The sequence below is a fragment of the Nelumbo lutea genome, chromosome 2 (genome assembly GCF_056320005.1).
Source record: "Nelumbo lutea isolate HS-2025 chromosome 2, American lotus-T2T, whole genome shotgun sequence".
NCBI lineage: Eukaryota > Viridiplantae > Streptophyta > Magnoliopsida > Proteales > Nelumbonaceae > Nelumbo > Nelumbo lutea.
Window position 1 is genome coordinate 46,711,769 of NC_142685.1, and position 21,676 is coordinate 46,733,444.

Below are 21,676 nucleotides of genomic sequence, written 5' to 3' on the forward strand. Positions count from 1 at the left end.
TTTATTGGTTTTTCATACATTCGTACTTTTTTATTTGGCCCATTATTATTAAAGTTTTTTTCTATATGTTTTAAATTATAAAAATACATATTTTTTGCATTAAATCACTAATTAATCATTAATACTTGAGGCTTACACCTTTTTATACCTCAAGCTTACGCCTCACGCCTTAAGACTTGAGGCTTACATCTCATTTTGACAAAGGCTTAAGCCTCACATCAAAGTTGTGAGGTTTTAGCCTTGAGGCAAAATCTGTGCGCCTCGCCTCAAGGCGTACACTTCACACCTCATTGGATACGATATCTCATTCTTCATGACATTTACACTTATGAGAGGCTTGTAAACCAATACATTGCTGATGAATGAAAGTGGCCTTAGGGCCATATTATAAAAAAGGATAACTTGATGAAACATCCCCTAAAGTTTCTAATCATTGTTGAAACCTCTCCTAAAGTTTAGTAATTGCAAACACCTCCCCTAAGCTTTTTGATACAGTTGCAAATAGACCCCCCCCCCCCCTCTTATAGAATCTTGTAAAAAAGGGCAAGAAAATGCTCAAAATACCCATGAAGTTATGAGCTTGGTTTCTACCAAGAAAAAATAATACAAGCTTTATGAACAATAAAACCAAAGAGAATTTAAAGTTGCAGCCCTTTGAGTGATTGATTTTATGGGAAATTTTGAAAAATAAATCAATTTCACAAAAGTTATCAGAAGGGTTTGGGGTAATGATTTATATGAAGAAAATTTTGGAAAGTAAATATTTCTGTCAAAAGCAATTGCATGGGTATTTTAGATTGTCTCTTTTTAGAATATTCTACCTGAGGAGGTCTACTTGCAACTATGTCAGAAAGTTCAGGAGAGGTGATTACAATTATGAAAACCTTACGAGAAGTTATTGTAAGAACCAGAAATTTCAGAGGAGGTTTCAGCAATTTACCCCCAAAAATAAAACATCTAATGTATAATTACTTTGATGGCAAAATCATAAATAAATAATAAATCACTATCCTCTCCAATTAATAATGTGGTGTTCAATGTACTATTTATTTAAGGCACTGGTTGTTTACAAGTTTTTATTTTTTTGGTAAAATTGTTTATAAGTAATTTAGGGTCGGAAAATTGACCAACTTTCCTTTATTCTGTGAAAAACATTTATGGAACCCATAGAGATAACTTTCTTTGAGTAACTATTTTGGCCACTTATACAGAAAAATCTTATTCTCCTCATAAGTGGGTTAATTTCCCGTTAGAGAGGGAAAGAAACCAAATTTTAATCACAAAAATAATCCTATAAGTGGTCATTTGCAACATGCATGGTAAAAATGACCACTTTATCAGGAAAGTAGGTGAGACAAAAGATCAAATACGGGTAAATGGACTTACCTAAAAGATACTTACTCCCATAGCTCAATTTGGAAGGAGTACAAATATAAATATATACAGTGCAAAACCTTGTATTTTGTATTATTTTGTACATATTTATATTTATACTCCTTACATTTTAAGTTGTAAGTACATTTACCCAGTTAAGCGCAGGATAACAATTATACTAATTAATTGTTTCATATATATAAAAAAAATATTGCTTGGACAACATTGTGCTTTGATAAATCAGAATGCAACTAATTTATTCAAAATCATTGCCACCATTTATCAAAATATTTATTATATAAATATTATCATTAACCAATTTACCACACCTATTTAATAACTCTTTTCAGTTTTAAGGTAAGGTCACAAAACTATATCCTTTTGAGATTACATTCAATTCAGTATAAAGAAGAAGAATAAATCACAAGGTTGAGGCAAGTTTGGCCAAAACTCCAACGAAAGGTGCTGTATTAACGGTTGCAGGCTCTGCTTGCTGGAAGTTTGACCTCGAATCTGTATAAGCATCATTCTGATCCGGGCCTCCGACGATGGCCCCGACCAACACGTTCGGATTCGGTGCATTTCTGTTAAACCACATGTCGTAGCCACCTTTGCATGTCACCGGTGTCCTGTCTTTCTTGATCGACACAATGGAAGCACCTCTATGATGGACCATTTGAGGATACCTTGACCCGAATCCCACCATATAACTCATTCCCTTCGGGTTTGAACCCAGAATGTAATTCGCCTGAACATACACATTGAAATGGATCATCAGAATCGATCCATAAATCAATGAAAAAGAGTTTTTTTTTTTTTTTCTTTTAGCTTTTAACTTTTAACTTTTAACTAAAGCTGCTTGTGATTAGTAATACCTGTGAACGAACGAATGAAATTAGATCCGAAGGCCCAACTCTACCCCCTTGGCACTGGATGGTGGCACGGGCGGCCGTCAGATACTCAGAATAGGCGGTTGCGACGAACATAGCGGAGGTGGTGTATTGAAGGTCGTTCCACGGCTGCCACCACAACAGACCCCCGGGACTCCTCTGCACGTTGTTATCCCCTTTCTGAACGCAATTGCAGATGAACTGCTCCGCCTCACTCCTGTATTCTGCCCACTTCCCTGTGTTTTGAACTTTTCCCTCCAGAACAAGCTATAATTGATGAAATAAAACCGAAATCAGATCGATGGCTTACAGGGTTTCTTAATTATTCAAAATGGGTTTGATTTTGACCCATCCAACTTAATGCTTAGATCTCAGAATCCGGGTAGGGATGGGTTCGGAATGGGTCTCACAGAACTTGGTGGGGTGGAACAGGACTGAACAGGTTTTACAATAACAGATTTGGTTGGTGTATTAAACTGTTAATTAATACCTTTGAGACTAGAACCTGGGCTCCCACAAATTTGTCGTCCCAAGAAAACATGGATCTAGTGCCGCCTGTGTTACCGGAGCTGCCAAGGTAATCCAAGTAAGTATGATCATTTGTGGCTCGATAGAGCCATGCAGCTGCCCAGAGCATTTCATCCTGTTGACAACACAGACCAAACAATGACATCAATTCATTAATTTCCAGTACTAAAATGTTTGTTATCACAAAGAAACTAATAAAATACGTCAAAGCTGATGCATGGCAGCAGAAACAAAAAAGCTTACCTCAAATCCACTGCTGGAGTAAAACGCTCCGGCGACCGGAATGCTGGTTTGATACACGCCCGGGTGATTGCGAGCAAAGACAAAGAGCTGAAAAACATTTAAATAGAATTGAACCAATAATGTGAATGTAATTTCTTGTTTTAATTAGTAATTAATTATTTCTCTTTCAAGCCAAAAAATAAAACGCTCTTCTCCAAAACTAGAGCGGCTTAATAATAACCTGCTTTGCATGAGTGAGAAGTTTAGAAGCATATTGAGGATTGGCTTTGCGGAAAGCTATCGATGCAGCGGCAAGAGCAGCTGCTGTTTCTCCAGCGAGGTCTGCTCCAGGGTGTTGGTCATCAATCCTATAAGCAGTTCTTGGGGTGGTCATATCTTCTGGTCTCATCCAGCAGGCATGATCGGAGTTGCCGTCCCCAACTTCGCCATACAGAACGTCGGGCTGTGGGTGAGCTTTGATCAAGTAATCTGTCCCCCACTTAATGGCATCCAAGGCATGTTTGAGCTCTTTCTTTGCCGAGAGCTCAGCCCCAAACTCCACTGCGCTCCATGCAAGCATCGTCACTGTAAATGCCATCGGAAACCCGAATTTCACGTTGTCCCCGGCGTCATAGTACCCTCCGACGAGATCAATCTGCCACCCACAAGCAAAATTACATTATTAATGAAGTCGTATCAAGTATTACTCATATATATATATATATATATAGATAGATAGATAGATATAGATAGATTTTACAAGCGAAGGAACAGTTTTCTTACGTCTGCATCCTTTCCATCTTGGAGACCAGAGTCCCCTCGCCATTGCACTCTCTGGTTGGGAGGTAACTTTCCGGATCTCTGAGCTTCATAATATAGCAGAGACTTTGTTAGAGCCGATGCATAATCTACTGAAGCAACTCCTTGGGACAAAAGTAGGAGAGAAAACCATAGACCCAAGAGACTGGCTTGGGTCGACGCAGGCATTGTATGGAAAAAATTCGGAAGTACAAAACGTAGAAGGTTGTTCTACTCGTCTGTGCACAGTGCTTTGAGAGTTGAGATGGTCACTCAATTTATAGACGAAATTGTGCGGCCATTTATGTACATTTCATCGATAAGTCGGATATGCTATTTTTATTATTTCTGTTTTTTACTTTTTAGCAAAAGTCGGTGCTTTTAGCCTTAATAAGGCATGCTTTTAAAAATATAGGCCAAATGAAGAATGAATCTTAATTGTACGAAGGAAGGATATCGATATGAAGCAATATATTTCAGCGAAAAAATGGGATGTGAACCAGTAAATTACGGGACCAGTAGACAGTAGTTCACTTCAATGTTTTAATAAACGATCCGGAATCAGATGTTTTAATAAACGATCCGGAATCGGAATCGTTCTGGCCAACGGATGGCTCGTTCTAAAAAATAAATTAAAATAAGAAAGGCTAAAAAACGTTAAATGGGTCTAACGGGTTCATTGTTTGACCACTCAATTCATCAGTTTTTAGCTAAAGATCGGGTTTGAAATAAAATGAAATCGATTGTCTGAATGGTTCTCGATAAGCTTCAAGATGTTGTTTTTTTAAATGCCCAAAGTACAAAGCCCCAATTTTAGGCTTTCTGTTCTTGGGCTTTAAAGTGTTTTCACTTTAGATCATGTTTTTGAACGAAACTAGTAAATGACTAAATGTATAAGTGCATTGCACGTTGCATGTGGCAATTTTAGATAATAATTATAATTACCTGTTCATGGGTCGGGTCAAGCCGAGCTGGGCTTTGTATATGTATCAACAGAATACACTTGGGTCTGAGCCCGAGCCCACCCTGACCATCGGACCTAGGTCTTGAGCTTGAGCCTAGCCAAAAATTTGAAAACATATTTTTTTTTCTTTCTTATTCAATAAAAAGTATTTTTTTATATTAAAAACCTTCAAAAGTAAAAAATAATAAACATCTCACCATTACTTAGAAAAAAAAGAAAAGAAGAACAAAGAAAAAATATTATATATATTATTAAATAAAATATATTTTTATTATTTAATATATAGTATCAAGTCGGGCTCGAGCTGAGCTTTTTGGAGAAAGTTCGAGCCTCACTCGAAAAAAGTCAGGCTCAGTGCTTTAGGCTCGAGCCTGAACCTACAGGCCTAAAATTATGACCAAGTCTGACTTATAACGGGCCAGGCCAACCCATCAAGCTACCTTGCCCATGAACAGGTCTAGCTGTAATAACAATAACAATATCAAAGATATGTCTAGATTTTTTCAAATTTCTTCTATAATATTTTATATTTTTCTCTAATTTAAAATTTTCATTATTTAATCTTAATATCATGAACTATCCCATTTGAAATAACACAACAAATGGATTTATTTTTATATAAGTATTAAAATTTCTACTCAATTCATTATGAATAAATATAGTTCTTTTTTGTATAATGTGATAACTGTATAATATCAAGGACAATGTCTCCTAATTTTTCTATAAACTTTTTCTATTTTTTATAACTTTTAGTATTTCTATCTATTTTTCTTTTTTTATTATTTAATTATGACATCATGGATTAACCTAGACTCTTGATTTTTTGAACTATTCCTTGAATGGAAAACAAATTTCTTTTCAAGACATTTTTTTTGTATTCCATTTCCACCATCAATAAAAATAATTTTTATTTATTGCACTTATTTTTTTTAAAATGATAGCTATATAATATTAGACATTGCCAAAATTTCTACTGTTTTTTTGTATTTCTATATTTTTAAATTTTGTTAACAACATGGGCTGACCCATTTGACTTAGACATTTTACCCTTTGAGTTTTAAAATTTGTATTTTATTACATCGTTAATAAAAATAATTCTTATTTATTATACTTATTTTTTTAATATGAATCAATATATAATGTTAGAAAAGTGTCTAAACTTTTCTAGTTTATATATTTTATGTATTTTTTGTAATTTTTATAATTTTAGAATAAAATATTATTTTATTATGATGTCATGGGTTGATCCATTGATTTGAATGGTTAAACCATTGACCCACCACTCAAGGAGGAAAACTGTCTCATTTATGGAACAATTTTAGATATTGCATTCCATTTTCGTCATCAATAAAAATACTTCTTACTTATCATACATGTTTTTGTTTAATAACGACAAATACATAATATTAAAGATGCGCCTATTTTTTAATTTTTTTATTTATGCAATTTTATCTATTTTTAAGTTTTTAGTATTTAATTATGGTATCTTGGGTTCACATGTTTGGTCCAAACAATATAACCATTAATCTAGGACCTAAAAAACAATTTTGTTTTTGGTTGATTTTAAAATATAGTTTTTATATTATTAGTATCAATGTTCATCGAGTTAATTAGTAGAATTTAATGATGATGAACAAAAATACTTAAACATAGGATTCAATGAGAGAGAACGGAAGTTAATGCCTTAAATATGAGACTTAATGAAGGAATGAAATGCATTAAAAAGTAATATTCAAATTACAACTTCTATGCTAACAATAGTGAGGACCAAGTTCATAAAGAGGGATATTTTAGCCAAGAAAATTTTCAAGAAAACATGGAGAGTTATTCACACATAGATACAGATACCTACCAAATGCCCATTAAATCAAGTAGTTTCACTTCATTAAATGAAGCGGTTTCACTTGCATTTGTTAGAATAACTGGTTTTACTTCAATAAACTAAAGCATTTATTTTAGTTAAACAAAGTTGTTTCTATTCATTAAAATCCACTTAAATCCTTGGTAAAAGGATGCCCACATAAATCAGCTTTTCTGGTACGAATGGATTTCATAATCTTTAAACTACAAATAAAATTAAAACATAGCTTCAAACTACAAATGATTTATGATAGAAGATATGCTTTTCACTTTAATTACTATCGTTTGATAACAACTGAATGGTTAATTGCTTTATTACCGACTGATGGTGTAGGATAGGATCTTTAACTTGTAACAGAGACTTGGGATCAAATCTCATTCCCACATGGTTAATTGCTTATTGTGTATTATTAAGGAGGTTATGAACTCCTTAATATCTGAGTTGAGGCTGGCTTGGCCTCAGTTAATTATTTTATCAACTAAAGGCAAAGTAATAAGCCAATCAGTTCTTTTGTTTCAGCGCCCATATTTTTATCAACTGAAGACAAGGTAATAAGTCAATCAGTTCTTCAATTTCAGCAATTATCAAAAGGCACTAGTTTTTTATGCATAGTTTGTGGTATCAGAGCTAAGTGAGGCTCTAAAGTTGGTTATTTTATTCCAATTTTTTGTTAGTTAATTATTTTTTCGCAATAAGCCAATCAGTTCTGTGGTTTCAGCAGTTATTAAATGGCACAAGCTTTTTATGCATAATATGCGGGGCTCGACTACAAGCTGTTCCCACATCTTTATCCATGGGATATCATAGCTGCGTATTGAATATCTTTTTTGTCATTCATGGGGAGATGTTACCAATACACACCGGTGGTGTTCTGTGGATAGGGATGTGGGAATGTTAAGGTTGCAAATGAATCAGATCAAATCGGATATAGGAATATCTGAATTTGATTTGTTAACATTTGAATCCAAATCAGATCATAATTATCTAATATCTAGCGGATTCAAATCGAATTTGGATTATAATTGATATTAAATAGTACAAATAAATTAGACTAAAAATGACCAAAATATTATATATTATTAGCTAAAAATGTCTTTAATAATATATTTTATGAACAGAATGAATTGAAAATTACTTGTATAAAACCTGAACATATGGCAATTTAGTGGAAAAATATAACATTAAGACCAACTTATCTATATAAATATATTAAGCTGAAATGTGTACGTAAGAACTAAGAAGCCTCAGGATGAGGGAATTGAAATCTAACGGTATTTTTTGCCTTTTTTCATAGAAACTATAAGAATGCCACTCTCTACCAATTCTCTCTCTTGCTTTTTTTCTTTCAAATTTCAAAAATTGCCACTCTTTCTCTTTTTCTTACAAATTACAAGAATGTCATCTCTCTCTCCTACCATCTTTCTCTCTCTGTCTCTCCTTATAAATTACAAGAATGCCACTCTCTCTCCAACGGAGGGAGACCTCAGCTCGGCATCTCGGCTGCTAGGGGACCGGCAATCAAAGGTAGTCAAGTTCGAGCCGAGCCGAGCTCAAGGTCAAGTCTCTAATTCAAATCGAGCTCGAGCTAGACGACACTTTGACCACTGAGGCAGACCTCGGCTCGGCACCTCAATCACTAAGGGAGATCTCGGCTCAGCACCTCGACTACTGAGGGAGACCTCAACTCGGCACCTTGTCAACTAAGGGAGACCTTAGCTCGACACCTCTCTTGCTAGGGAAACCTCAGCTCGACACTTCAGTAGTTGAGGGAGACATCGATTTGGCACCTCGGCAATTGAGGGAGACCTCGGCTTGGCACTCGACTGCTTGAGAGACCTGCAATCAAAGGTAGACGAGCTCAAACTTTCAAGATTTTGACTTGAGCCAAGCTCGAGTTCAAGTCTCTAATTTGAATCAAGCTCGAGCCTGATAGTTTATGAGCGAGTCCTTACAACACAGGGCCCCCTTCACTAGTATATATTTAAATCGAATCAAATCAAATTATATTGGATCAGATACGGGTAGATTCATATTTGATCCAATTACAAATGGATCGGATTCAGATCAGGCTTAATATGATTTAATTCGAATTCGGAATCAGATATTTGGATATCGTTGGGCTCGGGAATATGCAATTTTAATATTTGACCTAACATCTTTATTTGATTTAATATATAGACTCATAGAGTTTTATATGGTTTCAAAAAAAAAAACATAGAGTTTTATAAGAAGATTGTTATATTAAGGGCAAATCTGTTAAAATACCTTTAAACTTTAAACTTTAGGAAATTGACTAACTCTACCCCTACTATTTATATATTGTCTTAAATAATCTAAGTTTTTTGACAATCGATTAAATGCTCCCCTGCCATTAGTGTTTATTAACATTCCATCACAATATGTTCACATGTAACATCATATATGTAAAAAAAAATTAATTTTAAAATTCAATATTACCCTTTTATAGTCGATTTTACCCTTCAAAACAAGAGTGCCTAAGTGCCACGTCCTCAACTTCAACATCATAGGGAGGAAAATCACCTCTTCAATTACAGATCAGCCACCACTCTCCACCCTTCTTTAATTGGCACTGGAACCGTTGTTGTTGAATCGTACATCATTGACATCTCATAGGGAATACTAGCAAAGACACATGTATGTTCATCGACACCATAGGTCTCTACAACTTACAATCACTTGCTTAGATTGCCGAGAACATAGCCACCCCCTTTCTTATCTATAACGGTCTTTCCTTTCCTTTGATTTTTCCAATGTAGGCCCAATTCATATCTAGTATTAAAAAAAAGGAAAAAGATTTGGTCACCTCTAAAGTTTTTTTTTTTTTTTAAGTTAAACTGAACTGTACAAATGTGGATAAACGTTGGTTATAGTGTATTTTCACCTGGCCTTTGAATGCCAGATAGGCTAGTGTATGAGCAGCCTTGTTGTAGTTTCTATTTATATGTACAAACTCTAGTTGTTCAAAAGTAGATAAAAGTCTTGATAATTGTGTCTAATGTAATTGGTCTATCTATTTCTTTAATTGACTTTTATCTTGCAAAAAATCTATCAGCTGCGACGAGTCACTATATATCATGATCCTGGATACCTTGAGTTGGTCGATTGCTTTGAGCCCTTGAATTAGAACCCGGAGTTCCGCATCATAATTATCAATGGCCCAACATGGTTCTCCTTCAGCGATGACTGTGCCTCTGTCTGTGCATTGGATGATGAAAGCTCGTCTTGCAAAACCTAAGAGTAAGTCATACGATCCATCAATGCGAAGTGTGGTGAGGGTGTTCCGTCTCTTGTCTATTCCTTATATTTTCAAAGCATTGGTCATGAGAGCATTGATACTTCCACACTCGAGAAATAATGTCTCTTGGGGTGGTATTCTTGTGGTAAAAAAATGATGTCATTTCCGGCTCTCCGTATGAGATATAGTATAGTACAGCCCTTCCTTACAAGATGTATAACCTCTTGTGGTGATAAGTTCTTTTTAAAATTTTTCCACTACTTTATGATGGAAACATAAACTTCCTCTTCCTCTTTGATGTCATTCGGGTTCAGCCCTACCTGGGCCTCACACCAAACTGCTCTTCTGAAAGGGCATATAAAGAGTATATGTGTGGTTGTTTCCTTTTGATGTCTATAGAAAGGGAAATATGCTTTAGAGGGATGGAGCCATTTTGTGCATTTACTTCGGGTTAGGAGGCCATTCCACACCACTTTCTAAATGAATACTATACACCTATAGGGGATGTTCAGTTTCCACAGGTCTTTCCATGGGAGCATATTTGTTTCCACAGGTCTTTCTATACTATACACCTATAGAGTCTTGGCTTGACTCTATGTCGGGGGTAATTTGAAGGATATGAGAGCATATTTGTTCATAAAAAATTTGGGCCAGAATATGGCGGTTCGAACTCCGGTCTGGGTTCAATAATGATGAGACATGTTGGCTATGGTGAGACTCGATTGTTGTATCTTTTGGATGTGGGATTCCCCTTATGATAGTTGGAACCCACGGGTCCGAGAAAGCTGAGATGTTTCTGCCCGAACTAACTTGTTATATTATGTTTGGCTTCAATTCTTTTAGAAATTTGTGTGTGGAACACAACCATAGTGATGAGTTGCGGGTGATTTTGGCCTGGAATGGGCTTTGACTTGGTCGCCTCTAAAGTTACGTTCATCTACCAATGGTTTTGCTTGAACCCGTGATGATGTAAAGAAGAAGAACTGACAAATAACTTGATTGATATTCGTCTTTATTTTAGGTTGAGATAGAAAACAAATACAAATAGTATATGTTTTAATGGTCACACTTAGCATTTTAATTTCTATGCGACTACCAAGACAACAATATAATCTCTTTGAAATTCAGCCTATAGGTGGAGGTTGGAGAGTTGAAAGGAAGGTTGACCGAAGTAATCAATTGTGCAGAAGATGTTCCCTAACCTTGCCTTCATGCTTTGTTGGTGGCTTGGTGCCAACTGAGAAATTCTATGGTTAACAGCTTTGGTGGATGGAGATAATTTTAAAGGTTTCTCTCCAATTTCCCGTGGATCAAGAAGAGTATAATCACAACTACCAGCAAAAGACATAAACCTCACAAACATGCTCTCTACTTTAGGGTTTGGAGGAAATTCTCGCATCCATCTTCGACATTACCGCTACTACCGCCGGCTGCGTTGTGTGGTGATGACGATGATGATGAAAGTGGGAATCTGAATCCATGACTCCTCTTCTCTTTGACTGCAGTTCCTCTGGATTCTTGAAGGAAGAAGGAAACAAAAGATTTATGTCCTTTGGTAATGCTTTAGAACCACCAAGCATCATCTTTCACTCCTATTGCAAAAATTCCAGTATCCTGTTCCACACACAAACAAGCTTTAGTCCAACTAGTTCTTTCAAAAGTCTAGACTCTAGACAATATCTAATCAGCAAGTTAGCTAGAGAGAGATATGAACGGATTGACGAAGGAAAATAAGGCGATGGAACACAAAGAAAGCTCTAACATATAGAGGGTAGAATTTTGAGAATTTAAAGAAGAATGAAAGATAAAATAGTCTTATCCATTTTTCTATTAACAAAAGCTAATGGCAAGGAGGATTTAGTCAATTGTCAGAAAATTTAGGGGAGACTTTAAGACAATATGTAAATAATAGCAGTAGAGTATGTCAATTTCTTAAAACTTAAGGGTACATTAAGAGATTTGCCCTTATTTTAAATTGTTTTACCTTAAAGTCTTATCCCAGAGGTTTTGGGCATGCTAATAGAGTCATCACTCTTCCTTGAACATATTTAAATCTACTAGCATATTTTTCCCAATGGAATCTTGTGTTCAATGTTTTAAAAATTGCTCCAAACTAGAACCACTTTGGCCACTAGTTTCTATGTCAATGGCTAGACCATCCGGTTCGAACGGATGACCTATTCTTATTTAAAAAATAAAAAATAAAAAGCAATCAAAAACCATTATCCAAGTCAAACAGATTAACCGTTCAACCACCAGGTTAACGCCCTTCATTATGGTGATCTCCCATGGCCGTGGCTTATGGGATTGCACATAAGGCTTAGTTTGAAATGAGTACAAATGAAGATATATACAATGCAAAAACATACAAAATATAAGGTTTTGTACTATGCATATTTGTATTTATACTCCTTCCAAACTGAACCTAAGGTTATTTCAATTTTTAGGTTTTTTTTATTAAAGTATCATGTATCCTTTAGTGGCGGACAAGTTTATAGTTGAACACTTGGACTAGAACAAAATAATTCAAACTTTCATCATTTCTCACACAAAATAGTATTGTAGCATTTTAACATACCAAGCATTACGGTCTTTTTTTTTTAGAATAAACTGCAATGCATTATTCAACCAGAAATATCACAATAAGTAAGCCCTCCACAAACACTGGAGGCTCATGTCAAATACAAAGATTAACGAAACGACAAGAAACCCTAGCTAAGCTATGGGCCACAGTGTTAGCTTGCCTTTTGACACAAGCCACCAAGAAGTTTACACCTTGTTGTAACAATGAGGAACACTCATGAACGAGGGAGCCAAATTCAGGCAGGTCCGAAGCTAGAGCACGAAGGGCTTTCCATACTACTATGGCATCAGTTTCAAATACCATATTCTGGATATCCATGCTGGTCACCCATTTAATTGCTGCTATAAGGGCCATTACTTCCCCTTCTTTCGAAATGAATAGACCAGGAACTATGGATGTGTAACCTTTTACGAAAGCACCAAGCTCATCACGTATAACTATCCCAAACCCAGTGAGGTTACTGCTCGTGAAAGAGGCAACTTCAACATTACACTTGAATGAACAAGGAAGGAGAGCACGCCAATTACCGTCACGTTGGTGGTTAAGATTAATAACCATGCGCAATTGCTTCTGTATTTGAGCTTGCTTCCAATCATGGAGAAGCTGCAAACTCCTAGTAATAGCATGATCAAGCAACTTAAAATTATTTCTCCACAGCTTGGAGTTACGTTGAGACCAGATGCTCCACAAAACCATGCAAGCACGTCCAGACTTGTCATAATCTGTTTCTGCTAAAAACTCAAGAAGACAATCAACAAAAGAGGCGTGATTCGACACATTTACGTTGATACCAACCTTAGACCAACAAGCTTGAGCATACAGACATGATAACAAGACATGGCTCAGACTTTCAACGTTAGTATTACAGAGATGACAGGAAGTATCTAACTGGATGTCACACCTAACAAGCTGGTCTTTATAGGGAAAACACTCCCTACAAACCCGTCAAACACAGCTCTTCACCTTAGGTGGAATAGGAAGCTTCCACAGCTTATCCCATCCACCCGAAATAATAGCTTGAGAGATAGTGGTATTAAGATCCCTTGCAAACCCTACATCCTGACTTTACTGAATATACCCCATTTGGTGAGAAATGCCAAATTAGTCGGTCCTCTTGACTAGCATAAGACAAGGGAATATTCAAAATTGTGCTAACATCCCTTGGGCCAAAAAGCTCATGAATCATTTCGACATCCCATTCCTTGTGGTCTGGAATCCATAGGTCTGAAACCACAATATCTTCAAGCCCCTCAACTCTAAGCGAATCAACCTTAAAATTGTCCATCTCCTTAAGCCACGGATCATCCCACACACGGATATGCTACTCATTCCCAATTCTCCACCTACAACCCTTCTCCAAAACAATGTGAGAATGCCAGATGCTTTTCCAAGTATAACTTGGATTATGCCCACATTGGGTTGCTAGAACAAAATAATTCAAACTTTCATCATTTCTCACACAAAATAGTGTTGTAGCATTTTAACATACCAAGCATTACGGTCTTGCGAAATATAGAAGGTGTCAGCTCGCTGATGGGGACCTGCAATCATTCGTTTCAAAATCATCACAATCCCCTTTCATTGAATATGCCAATTTGTTGTGTTTTCAACCATGCAATGTGGTTCGCGGAGCCTATTATTAACCTTTGCTTAACAACCATACAATCAACAATCTATGATGGGAGGCGAATCTTATATATTATATTTTCAAACTACAACCCCATCATTCAAATATGTGAATTTTTTAAATTTAGACACATGGTATTTTCTGAGAAGTTTTTGTTAAAGCCCACAACCCACTACCACTATTCAGACAAGTGGTTTTCTCATTTTCTAGAAAGCTAGACACATGACAATTTTTAAGAAATTCCTGCTAAAGCCCACAATCCACTACTAGGCTATAGCCCCTACCATTCAAAGATATGGCCTTCTCATTTTTCTGAAAAGCTAAACACATGGCATTTTCTGAGAAGTTGCTACTAAAGCCCACAACCCACTACCACCATCTTTAATCAATTCCTAAAAAATGCAAAAGTGATTATCCACAACCACTTCTGCCTACATTCTATCAATCTCAATTAATCATTAACCCTCTATATATCATAACAAAATAAAACTATCCATATTCTAATAATTATTGAAAATCTATTTTTTGAAATAAATATTTCTTGAAATTTTAATAATTAATTAAAATATTAATAACTATAAATTTAACATTATTGATTCCATAATGTAAATTTAATATGAGGTCATTCACTAGTGTATATATAAATGTTAGTCACACAAAATCAACATTCACATGCTTGGTTAAGTAGGTATGTTTGGCATTAATGTCGTTGCTCCAGAAAATGATGATACATCAATGCCACGCTGAAAAAATGGTGCTCCAGGAAATGTCAATATATTTGGAACCATTTTTCTATAAAAAATGATGCTCCGAGCCACGCCTTGGAAATTGAGAAGGCATGGTTTAGAGCAACGCTGAATTTGACGTTTTCTCATATTAGAATTCGTTACTGCCAACGAGGACATGGTGTGGCTGTGATGTGGACTTCCTATAATGGGTATCAGTGCGGAAAATAGATATGGAGCACCAATACCAAACAAAAGGTGTTGTTGCTTCAAGAAGCATCCTACCTAGCAACAATGTTTCCAAAAAAAAAAAAGACATCGTTTTCTCAAAAAATAGTTCTTCCAACCCACACATCAGCAACACTGAGAAAACCGTGTTGTATCTACAACATCCATGCCAAACATATACTATGCGTATGTTTGGCATCGATGTCGTTGATCCAGAAAATGGTGACACATCAACGCCACATTGGAAAAAATGATGCTCTAGGAAACGCTTGTTTGTTTGAAACTGTTTTTCCATAAAAAATGGTGCTTCAAACCACGCCTTGGAAATCAGGAAGGTGTGGCTTGGAGCAACGCCAAATTTGGCGTTTCCTAGAGTTGCAACTCGTTGCTGCCAACAGGGACATGATGTGGCACTGGATAATAGGTATCAGTGCTGAAAACGTTTCCTAGAGCATTGATACCAAACAGAAAATGTTGTTGTTGCTCCAAGAAACATCCTACCTGGCAGCAACGTTTCCAAACAAAAAAAAAAAAGACATTGTATTCAACCCACACATGAGAAAACGGTGTTTTATCTACAACCTCGATGCCAAACATATACTAAATAAACCATAAACAAAACAAGATGTAGCGATTGTATTGTATTGTATTGTATGGTTCAAAATTCAAGACACGACCCCAACAATTTATCAACCGAATAGATAGCATTGTTCAAAAAATACATTGTACCATACCAACCTTTCCTAGAGTCATGAATCTTAATTTCAAATGTACTTCTTATGCCAAGGGAAACTGTTGCGGGGACCAAAATTCTCGAATTTTTTTAGTTAACAATATATTTTGAAAAGTAAATTTATTTAAAATAAATAAAATTTTTAAAATATAAACAATACTTTAAATGGGTTCAGCTATCATATGGAAAAGATATGATATCCGAAAAACAACTAACCAATAAATTGGAACCGAAAACATGATCATGAATAAGGTATCTGATGGAGGGTGATTTGGCCCGACCTCGTAGCACGGGGACATGTGGGTATGACCTTGCTTAAGCAATGACTCAGCGTGACAGCACAACAAGCGTAACCGAAACCCGATGAGAAGGGCTCGCCGAGTTTAATCCGGCAACTCGGCGGGTTAGGCTACTCGCCGAGAGTCGTCTGCCTTGCACCTTCTTCCCGAGGCTAAAGCGCTCCGAGCTGCCTCCAAGCTCGGGGCCTCCTGACTTTTCCTAATGCATGAGCTCCTCCCAATGGGTTCTAGGCCACTCCCGAAAAAGGAACACCCCGATCCGCCTCTAGATACCCCGAGGTGGAGACACCCCGGGCCAGGTAACTCGGTGTAGCTTGCCACAGGCACCTCGCCACGTACAGGGTAGCTCGGTACAGGGTAACAGTTCGGCACATCGCAAGAAGATCTCCTGCCTAACAACTGAGCCCGACAACCTGAAGACTGCGATCACGTCTTTTGTCAGACAGTGTCGTGCCCACCACCTCTGGAAGATGTCTTACATCTGACAAGTACGTAACCTGCAACGACGGCTCTGCACGTGCCACCTCAGCCCTGGCTGTAACGGTTGCGGTAGGACAACAGTGGCAGTTATACCTACCCTGACAAAAGCAGGTGGGCCTGATCTGATAGAGTTTTGTTATAAGTAGCCCCAATTCCAAAGGGCAGAGGTAATCTTTGGATACTTGCGCTATCTGCACTCTTAGCCTCCTTTACTCTCTTTGTGTCTTTCACAGAGCTCTAACTTAAGCGTCGGAGTGTTCCCGTCGGGCAAGCCCCCCGGCGATTTCTCATCTTCTCCATCTCAAGTACCATCTAGGAGCCACGCAACTGCCAGGTAGGAGTGACCGAATCGCACACCATCAGTATCATTTATCAAAATTCATGGGTGGATTTTGATTGATCAAAACTCTTTCCATACTATATATTTTCCGCATCATAGATTTTTCCTATTGGGGTTGAGGCAGAGACCTTATTCCCCATCCCCAACCCTGACCCAAGTCTGGGGATTTAGTAGACTCCAGATCTTCTACTCATGTGAACTTTGCCCACGTCTACGACAACACACTACCCTCGTCCCCGACCTTGACCCCAGTTCAGGAATTTAGTAGACTCTAGATCTCTTACTTATATGAACTTTGTCTACATCTACCCACAACACACTATCCTTGTGAATTGGAAACATCTCGTCCTACGTAATACTATGCATGTATTAATGCAATGTTACGTGAATAATTTGTGTGGACAAGAAATCCGGACTGGATTTAGGAATCCTGTCCCCGTCCCCGCAACGCTAAAGAAATCCCCATCAGGTCGGGAAAGCGAGTACCGTCGGGATGGAAAAATTGCCATCCCTAAATCCGAATCAAACACTACCTTGTAAAGTGTAAACAGTTCTATTATCACGGTTCGGAGCCGAATGGCCCGAATCGAACCTGATGATAAACATCCAACGCGTTCGTATTGGGAATGTGCATACCAACCGTTCGATCTCGTTAGCATTTCCCTATAAAAGCGGATACCACCCGCCGCATGTCTAGGGTTCTAGGGTTTTTTTTTTTCTTCCCTGAACTGAAATCGCGTTTTGCACTCTCCTGGTACCTGACTAGTCTTCTCTTAATTAGGGTTTCTTTGATTTAGGATCCGTGAATTTCCGTGCTCTCTAACTTTTCTTATACGAACATGTCATCGATTCCCTTTCGTTCTACCTTTGTTTTGGATCTGAATAGTCTCTATACTTGTCATTCTTCACAGGAGAGCAATTTAAGGATCATGGCAGGTGGAAATTTCATGCACAGGGTGCTTTCTTACGTTGCTAATGAGTTAATCGTCAATGGTCTAGCAAACAGGTAGTTCCCCTTTGTAGATTTTACGCTTCGTTTCTCTTCGTTTGCTTTTTTATCCGACTCTTTTTAGATCTTTTCGTTTGTTCTTGTAGCCTATAACTTTCCTTAAGCTTCTTTATCTGGTCGCCGGGATTCATTTGTTCTCGATTGACTCGTTCCCTTGAAGCGATATTTGGTTCAATTTTTCCGTTTGTGCTATTTTCTTCTGCTGCGTCACAGCAATTGTACTGCAGCTTAGGAAAGTTGAGAAGATTATGTATACGAATCGATTTGTTTTAGGTTTTGCTTCATTATCTGGTCATTGTGATTATTTGATTCCAATTGGACTCGTTCCCTTGAAGCGATACGGATATGATGTTCTTGAACCATACTTTTCCTCTTTGTATGCATTTTTTTCTCTGGGGATTAATGGGACATCTAAATAATCCTTTATTTTGGTTTTTTATATTTATTGTTAAAATTGAAAATCCAATTCTTTTAATTTGATTTGGGCATTTGTTTTTTAGGTTTTACTTTTTGAGCAACGATGACGAGTATACAGACCTGTAATGATTTGCGAATATGATCGCAACTCTAAGAACATCTAAGGGACTGAGTTGCCATAATTACCATTTACATTTTTGTTTGCTTATTCAATACCAAATGGATGACTCTATAGACCTTTACCGGCTGCGGTGATGACCGCAACCTTACATTTGTTTAAGGGTCTGAGTCACTTCTTTGTTTTCATTCTTTGCCACACACGTAGCCGTTTTAATGTGAACCACAGCTTCACTTTCTTGATCTACCCAAAATGGTCACCTTGATCGCTTAAATTCTAGTGCGACTGTTTATGTGAAGCCAGAATAACGTTCCTCTCGCTATCCAGTGTAGCGTCTATGCTGCATTTGGACGTTGGGGAACAATATATTCATTATTCATGTAGTCCTCTGTTAATGTCTCAAATGTACAAGTTATCAGACCAATGGTTTCTCCCAAGTGATCGTGTGGTTTAATTTTTATCCTCTGCTACCATTTCCTCCTCCTCGATGATTTTGGTCTGTATTAATAATGTTTCATTCTCTCTATTCATAGCCCTGCTTTTCAGAGGTTTGCAGTGAGGACGTCAAAGAGAATAGAGGACATTTCTAATATGGGTATGCTTCTTATCAAGTTCTCTGATGCTTTCCATATTGCGTTTAATTATTAGTTGCCTTAACTCTTGGTAATATTGTAACGAGGATGTGTTTGTTGTTCCAATGTAGCAGCTGCACAGAAGGGGCAAGTACTTAAAGAGCAGTTGCAGGACTTATCCAAGAATCTCGAGGTGAGGATATTCGTTATATAAATTTGATTTGTTTTGTTTTTGTTGAGTCGCTTACTGCTAACTTGTTCTTCTTTGTTGTTCAACAGTCTAACAAAAACCAGTGATGAATCCATACCTAATTCGAGTTAACATGCAGCAGTGTCTCCTTGTGAACTTCTGATCCGAATGTTGCCCCAGTGTATATAATACGTGTGGTTTTTTTTCTCGTGTAATGTGATAATTAACAACAAATTTCCCTATTTTGGGTACAAAGATTACATCATTCAAGCTCTTTAAATGCATTAATTTTATTAGTAATAAAAACCAGCACATATTTCCTTTTCCTGTATGTTATGTTGTGAGCCAGAGATGTTTTGTTATGTCTTGGTTTGTTAATGGTTTAAACTTTAAAGCGGCGGGGGGCGGGCTCTATACTTCTGTAACACAAGTATATGTTTTCATTTGTTATGAAATCGCCATGTTAACCAGAAAAGACAAACAAAACAGTTCATTGGATTCTGTTTCTGTTTTGACGGGCAAAATCAAAGTGGTGAAGGTTCAACCAATCGTACCAAGTATCTAGAAACAAACAGACGTTCAAACACTAGTAGGCACTGCTACTACGATCTTTCTCGAATGAAGAAAAGACGTGCAAGCAAGTGTATGGGAAGTTATCCCGTTGTGAATGGACCTGTTCAAGAGCCGGGCTTTGGGCCCAACTTTACACTTTCTCGGTTTGGGCTTTGCTTATTAGAATTTAGTCCAAAGCCAAGCCCGAGCCCGGCCCATAAAAAAAGTCCAGTTGTGAGCTACATGCCATTGATTTTTATCATCGTATATGTACATATATCTGCTAAATTTTCAGTTTGAATCACATGGTGAATGATGCCAGCCAGATAGAAGGTAAAAACTGTAAAAGAGCTTGTGTGTTCTTGCTCACGCTGTCACGCACTCAAATTAGACTTGTAATCAGAATTATTGGGAATCAACAACAAACCTGCAACAACCGAAAAAAAATAAGTGGATGTACATAGAGGTCTATAATCATCGTGTAGGGCTTAGAGTCCGTTTGGTTCACAGACATCAAAATTGGATTCTGAATCATCAAATCATGATGCCTGTTTGGTTCAGTTGGGAATTGGAATTGGATTCTGATTATGGTTGTTGGGTTTATTTGCAGTTGAAATGAAAAATCATTTTGCATCAGGTTGAGCTTGAGTTTCTAACTACAAGCTGGGCTTGCGCGAAAAAACTTAGGCCAAATCTAAATTCACCTTGGCCTTGGGTTGAGGCATCAGGAAGCGGAAGCTCTAGTCAGTCCAATTTGAGTCCGCCCAATATTTTATGATATACATATTTACATACTATCAATCTATTTTACTTGGAAATTAGGTTACAAAGTTCAATGTGCACAAGGCCGGACCTTGAGGCCTTAGGTAGCCTAAGCTATAGCCAGTCCAATTTGACCCCACCCAATATTTTATGACATACATATTTACATATTATTAATCTATTATACTTGAAAATCATGCTACAAAATTTAACACACACAAGCCCAAGCCCAACCTGAGATGTTGGGTTGATAAATTTGGGCTTAACCTTGAGTTGGGCCAAGTCTAAGTTTGAGGTTTGTGTGACTTAAGGTTGGGCTTGGGTCTAGGGATGGCAATTTCTACCCTACCTAGTGGTATCCACCCCAATCCTCCCTAATGGGCGTTTTTTTTTTTTTTTTTTTTTTTTTTGCTTGAAGGTGAAGGATGGGTTTTGGGGTGGGGATCAGTTTTAAGATTCTACAACCCATAGAGTACCCGTAGGGTACGATATTAGGCTAAACCCAACCCTCCCTGACCCGCATATTGTTGGGTTGATAGTTTGTGTTTTCTACATGTCTTAATCAAATAATTGGAATTTTTATTGCTTATTTGTGTTTTTTTACTTATTTATTGCTTATGTATGACAATAAATAATAGGAAATTAGATATAGGTTCTAAATCAAACTCACCCCTACCCTTGAATGTGGGGAGGGTAGGGTTAGGGAGGGTTTCATGTGCGGGTAGGGGTTGCATTCTCAAAATCCAACCTACTACGGATTTTGGGGCAAGTACGAGTTGGGAGGTTTAGGGAGGCGGGCAAGGTCTAGAATTTACAAAAACCTCCCCGAACCCGCCCCATTACCATTCCTACTTGGGTCAACCCTCAACCCGACCCAATTCAACCAAGTTGAACTCCAAGGAGCATTGTGACATTCCTAATTGTATTAATTTTTTTAAATTTTTTTATTAAATTGTTTTAAATTTTACTAAATTTTTATTTAGTACTAAGTTTAGTTATGTCTAAATAGATTAAGAGATTTAAAATTAATAACAATTAAGTTTAAAAATAATATATTTTTTTATTTTATCAACAAATTTATAATTTAAATATGACTTAACATGTAATTTATATTTTAACTTAAACTATATGTATTTAAAATACAATA

The 21,676-nt window shown here is 37.0% G+C and overlaps 3 protein-coding genes and 2 non-coding genes across 8 annotated transcripts; 3 read left to right on the forward strand and 2 right to left on the reverse strand.

The window, feature by feature from the left end:
- Positions 1–1,652: 1,652 nt before the first annotated feature.
- Positions 1,653–4,087, reverse strand: LOC148870382 (endoglucanase 12-like). The gene is made up of 6 exons (XM_088971693.1): positions 3,798–4,087; positions 3,256–3,669; positions 3,036–3,122; positions 2,755–2,907; positions 2,250–2,531; positions 1,653–2,122 (listed from the first exon to the last, which is right to left on the reverse strand). Exons 1-6 carry the CDS (start codon positions 3,999–4,001, stop codon positions 1,796–1,798), a joined length of 1,467 nt encoding a protein of 488 aa, XP_088827819.1. The 5' UTR covers positions 4,002–4,087; the 3' UTR covers positions 1,653–1,795.
- An 8,483-nt stretch (positions 4,088–12,570) lies between these two features.
- LOC148870383 (uncharacterized) lies at positions 12,571–13,762 on the reverse strand. Its single transcript, XM_088969967.1, has 2 exons — positions 13,556–13,762; positions 12,571–13,272 (listed from the first exon to the last, which is right to left on the reverse strand). Exons 1-2 carry the CDS (start codon positions 13,760–13,762, stop codon positions 12,571–12,573), a joined length of 909 nt encoding a protein of 302 aa, XP_088826093.1.
- Positions 13,763–17,225: 3,463 nt separating this feature from the next.
- On the forward strand, positions 17,226–19,546 carry LOC148870384 (uncharacterized). 4 transcript variants are annotated; one of them, XM_088969201.1, is made up of 5 exons: positions 17,226–17,663; positions 17,821–17,915; positions 18,987–19,048; positions 19,160–19,218; positions 19,305–19,546. In XM_088969201.1, the coding sequence occupies exons 2-5, from the start codon at positions 17,839–17,841 to the stop codon at positions 19,320–19,322; spliced, it is 216 nt and encodes a 71-aa protein (XP_088825327.1). In that variant the 5' UTR covers positions 17,226–17,663; positions 17,821–17,838; the 3' UTR covers positions 19,323–19,546. The 4 variants fall into 4 exon arrangements, with proteins under 4 accessions (XP_088825327.1, XP_088825326.1, XP_088825324.1 ...); XM_088969200.1 differs by having other exon boundaries at positions 17,529–17,663; positions 19,157–19,218; XM_088969198.1 differs by lacking the exon at positions 17,226–17,663 and having other exon boundaries at positions 17,670–17,915; positions 19,157–19,218.
- Positions 18,432–18,513, forward strand: LOC148870385 (small nucleolar RNA SNORD25). Its single transcript, XR_016108528.1, has one exon. It is a non-coding gene; the product is annotated as a small nucleolar RNA SNORD25 (small nucleolar RNA).
- LOC148870386 (small nucleolar RNA snoR136) lies at positions 18,687–18,822 on the forward strand. The gene has a single exon (XR_016108412.1). It is a non-coding gene; the product is annotated as a small nucleolar RNA snoR136 (small nucleolar RNA).
- Positions 19,547–21,676: the final 2,130 nt, after the last annotated feature.